This window comes from Sinocyclocheilus rhinocerous, unplaced genomic scaffold (assembly GCF_001515625.1).
Source record: "Sinocyclocheilus rhinocerous isolate Xijiao unplaced genomic scaffold, SAMN03320098_v1.1 scaffold818, whole genome shotgun sequence".
NCBI lineage: Eukaryota > Metazoa > Chordata > Actinopteri > Cypriniformes > Cyprinidae > Sinocyclocheilus > Sinocyclocheilus rhinocerous.
In genome coordinates this window covers 1,497,905-1,503,255 of record NW_015664989.1, presented here as the reverse complement: position 1 = coordinate 1,503,255, position 5,351 = coordinate 1,497,905, and the positions used below count along the sequence as shown (strand labels likewise).

Sequence of the window (5,351 nt, the reverse complement as noted above, 5' to 3'; positions counted from 1 at the left end):
CTGAGCAAATATCATAATTTAGTCATTTGATAACTGCTGTTACTTTCTCCACTTCATCAGTCCCAGTGACTGCGTAACAGCTTGTTAATTCATGTTCGTGCAATGATGAGACGGACAAAGTTAGCCGATGCATGCCATTTTACTCTCTCGTGCAGATAAAAGTTGTCAAAGTTAACAGTGCAAAAAAAAAACCCTGGGTGGACTGACCTGAATGAACTGAAATAAAAGCAGAATATAAATGTTCTTTCTCCATTTTCTGAATTATACAGCACAGCGAGAGAACACGTCGCACAAGCACATTTCTCTGAACTACACTACCCATAATGCATTTAACTCGGAACTAACTTATCTTCAGAGTCTCCCACAACACTGTCATTGATATGACTGCGATAAGCGCGTGCTTCTGACGCTGCGTGCAGCTGAAATCAACCACACACTCATCAAAATGAAAACATCGACTTTAGAAATAACGAACGTGACCACTGGGATAATCAAGCTAAATGCTGCTGCTAATATGCTTAATATTCACTCCTGCATATAATGCAAACTGCTAACATGACATTTAGTTTAAACTTGATTATGGTTGCTCATTTTTTTAATTCAATTAGGCAGACCACGCAATACACACGGCGATATGGATTAGAAGAGCATTCATTTATCTTAGATGTTGATTTCGCTGTTCTGAAGCGAGCTGCAACTGCTACGGCAAGCACTAATCATATATTTGAATGTTGAGCAGCGAGCTCATTGGCTACCGATACAGGAGAGAACCAATCAGCTGTGCCATGTGATAACGATGTCATTAGGTCAGATTGAGTTAGACCTATCGGACTGCGCCATCTAGAGTTTCATGCCAGAACTCTGTATTTCCTTAATACGTTTTGGTACTTTTGAGGAACAGTAATTAGACCTACCGAAAAAATTCGTATGTGTTCTTTGTAAATCCTGTATCATTTACAAATAATAAAAATAATAATACAAAAATACTGTTTAAAAGTTGGGGGTCAGTAAGAAACTACTTTATTTCAGCACTTTGTTTCAGCAAGGATTCATTAAAGAACCCTGGGAAAAAAATGTACCATGGTTGTCACAAAAATATTAAGCAACATTTCAACATTGATAATAATCAGATCCTGTATCATTTACAAATAATAAAAATAATAATACAAAAATACTGTTTAAAAGTTGGGTGTCAGTAAGAAACTACTTTATTTCAGCACTTTGTTTCAGCAAGGATTCATTAAAGAACCCTGAAAAAAAATTTACCATGGTTGTCACAAAAATATTAAGCAACATTTCAACATTGATAATAATCAGAAATCAGCATATTATAATGATTTCTGAAGGATCATGTGACACTGAAGACTGAAAATGATGCTGAAAATTCAGCTTTGATCACAGGAATAAATTACATTTTACAATATATTAAAATAGAAACCATTTATTTTAAAATCTAATAATATTTCACAATATTACAGTTTTTATCATAATTTTAATCTAATAAATAAAGCCTTGTTGAGCATACAAGACTTCTATCAAAAACATTAAATATCTTACCGACCCCAAACTTTTGAACAGTACTGTATGTTGTTAATGTTCTCATATAATATAAAGTACACAATAAAAAAGTAAATTTTGCAATTTAGTAAAGGCCCATTAACACCAATGATAACTATAACAATATTGATATAATTTTTTTTTAATCATTCTAAATGTAAATAAATGTAAAATAGGAGAATCCACACCACAACTATAACGATAACAATAGAGAGAATATCATTGGAATCATTTACACAATGATTTTTTTTCCATCTGATGAACAATAAAAACATTGACAGAAATGTTTAGAAACGTGCTGTTATACGGTTTGGTTTTGACCATAATTCAGTGACAGATATTCTGTGCATTATTATGCATAAGGAGAGTTCCTGTGAATTTAACTGTATTGATTACCTGTGTGTGTTTCAGAGGCCATGTCAGTCGAGACTGTTGAGGAGGGTGAACAGTCATGTTCGGAGACTATGCCGGTTCTCCCTCCCGTTCTCTCAGCGAACAGCTCGCTTCTGTCAGAGGATCTGGACAGCAGTGTGGACAGCGGCGGTCTGTGTACGTCTGCTGACAATGAAGGTGAATATCTGAAGCATTATTGTACTGATTGATATATCTGGGGAAAAAAAACACCAAAGCCTGGACGAACACATGCAATGCAATGCAAAATGTGAGAGACCAAATACAGTGTTTTAAATCTTCTGTGGCACAAGCCAAACTAACAGCAGCACATATATTCTCTTACAGAGGTCGACATGTACAAAGAAGGTGAGGAGGAAGAGGAAGAAGATCTCACAGAGGATGATGATCCGTCAGGTACAGTCACATGACTTCCATCCATCTGCAAAACATTCAGGAGTCACTGGTCTTGGTTGTTTGCTCCATTCCCAGCAACTAGCGTACTGTGAAAGATGCATAAAAGCATTAATCATATTACAAATTGCAGTATAGGTTCTATTTATGCCCAACTCTGAACTACTTTATTCAATCTCTAAAAAATATATATTTTTAAATTGTTGTCCGGGAGGGTTGTGTGCCATTCACTGAGATTTGAATTAAGAATTGCCTTTTAAATTGCAACTCAATTTCTGAGTATAAATAAACAAAATGCCTGTTATAGAAAATTGCAATTACTGTAATTACTATACATTTCAAATTAAATTAAGAATAAATTAAAGTCAAATAAATACAAGAAAAAGTCAAATAAATACATGATAAAAGTAAAATAAATAAAAGTAAAATGAATCAATCAATCAGTCAAATCAAATCAATCAATAAATATATAATTAGACCAACATGAAGCAGGCTTTCGAGATATAGTAAACCAATCTCTAAATTATGAATTTTGCCCAATACCGTTATCCAATAATGACATACATCTGGAAAAGTCATGGAAATCCATTGGTCAAAAAGTGAACCAATTTGTAGCTGAATTAAGGGCCATATAACCCTATTTAACAGTGTTATGAAAATTAACTCTGCTTTAATAGTGGCCAAGTCCTTTAATTGTACATTCAAAGACTTATTGTCCAGTTCATTGTATGAAAGGAAATGAGACACTAAATCTCTTAACCCTTTGACATTTCAGCTTCACTGTTCACTCTTTTGTGCAATACATCTAATGACCCATAATCCAGCCTTTGCTTGAGAAATGTTCCTGCGAGCAATTAACCGTCAGGAAATAATTTTCTTATTATTATGTAACATATGGAAAAGAATGGCTTAGTTGTGTTCAGCGGTTGGATTCTCAGTGGTTCTGTTAGAGCTCCATGTGAGACGTTGCCCTCGACCGCACAAAGTTCACGACTTTCATGAGGAAAGATGCATTTGTGAATTTCTGTAAAACACAAAAATTGTTCACATAATGCATAATACTCTCTAGAGACATGAGAAGTGAATAAAAGAGTTAAAAAGGCAGTTTTTAGTTAATGTAATGGTAAATAAAATATGCATTTAAATCATGACATTGCTAGCATATTAACTGCAAATGCATTATAAATATTCAATATATAAATGAGCCATAGTATTGCCTCAAATATATTGCAAAGACAAATAGCAAGCAATGCAATGCAACTGCGGCATGCATTCACTCATTACTCACTCACTACTATACATTTCAAATTAAATTACTTTCCATTTAAAATAAGATAAAATAAAATATGCATTAAAATCATGGCATTGCTAGCATAATCAGTCGAAATATATTACAAATGTACAGTATATCACTGAGCCTTAGTATTGCCTCAGATATACATTGCAGAGACAAATGTTAAAAAAAGGTTGCACAGATTAATTACTCACTAATTACTATACATTTCAAATTAAATTACTGTCCGTTTGAAACTAAAATCAGAATAAAATAAAACATGCATTAAAAATCATCATGATACTGCTAGCATAATCACTGCAAAAAAAAAAATTATTCAATATCACTGAGCCTTAGTATTGCTTCAAATATATATTGCAAAGACAAATAGCAAGCAAAATGCAAATGCAGCATCTAATGCATGGATTCATTTCTCACTAATTAGGCTACTATACATTTCAAATGAAATTAAATTAGTAAATGAATCCATTTCGAAATAAAAAAAAAAAAAATATATATATATATACAGGTGCATCTCAATAAATTAGAATGTTGTGGAAAAGTTCATTTATTTCAGTAATTCAACTCAAATTGTGAAACTCGTGTATTAAATAAATTCAATGCACACAGACTGAAGTAGTTTAAGTTGCCAGCATAATCAATGCAAATATATTATAAACATTCAATATATCACAGATCCCTAGTATTGCTTAAAAAATACACTGCAAAGACAAATGTCAAGTGATGCACAGATTCATTAGTCACTAATTATTACATATTTCAAATTAAATTAAATTAGAATTAATTAAAATAAAGCAGTTAAATTATGTTTTAAGGACCAAACTCAAAACTCATGCACGGATTCAATCACTCGCTAACCACTTCAGGTGTTTCTTCCAGAACATCCTAAGCTGAGGAATTCCCGGATGCACGTGCTGTCGACCACATTTCAGTTATTTGTTTAGTGCATTCTATCCTACTGCCAAAAGTGCTGTTAAAATAACCATCAGCGATTGCACATGCTCATAAACAGCTCGTCCAGATTGATGACTTCTCTAGGAATGTCATATTGTCAGAGAATTATAAACACTCGAGTTTCCTGTTGGCACGTAAAAATGAGTCGCACCAACTAAAGTCATATTATAAAAAAAAGCCTTAAAATAGGCTTTTTCTTTCTTGTACAAATTAAATAAAGTACAGCATATAACACCATGGCATATAAAATCTTTACAATTTAAATAATATTTAAATAATAATATTTTTATAAATATTTGTTTAATTGCTATTAAAATAAGTCATATTGCAAAAAAATGTAAATATATATAATATATAAAAAAAATTCTAGGTTTTTGGATTATAATCTGAACAGCTATACATTTGCAAAGCACAAAATTCACAACAAGGCAACAAAGCTTTTCAAAATGACGTGCTAAATTATCTTCCGGGTTTTAGATCTAAAAATTGAGAAACTCTATGTTCTTCATTCGCTACTTTATTTTAAAGCTCTGTAATTGGACTGATGATGCTGACAGACTAAACTAATGTTTAATACTGGCAGAGAAAATTGAGTTTCCACTAGGGCTGCTGCCCCCTAATAGTCGACTAATCGTTAGTCGACCCGAAGAGGCTTGGTCGATCAAAAAAATTTTAGTCGCAGAAAAAATAAATCCACATTGGCAAAGTCACGCAGATCGTTAACGGCTGATCCCGGTCTCAT

The 5,351-nt window shown here is 32.8% G+C and overlaps 1 protein-coding gene across 1 annotated transcript in view; it reads left to right on the top strand.

Annotated features, from left to right (window-relative positions):
* Window positions 1–5,351, top strand: part of LOC107730588 (interferon-induced helicase C domain-containing protein 1-like) — a 38,380-nt gene that overhangs the window by 5,685 nt on the left and 27,344 nt on the right. The window contains exons 3-4 of the mRNA XM_016541446.1: window positions 1,969–2,127; window positions 2,296–2,364. Coding sequence (XP_016396932.1) covers window positions 1,969–2,127; window positions 2,296–2,364 — 228 coding nt within the window. The remainder of the gene's footprint in view (window positions 1–1,968; window positions 2,128–2,295; window positions 2,365–5,351) is intronic.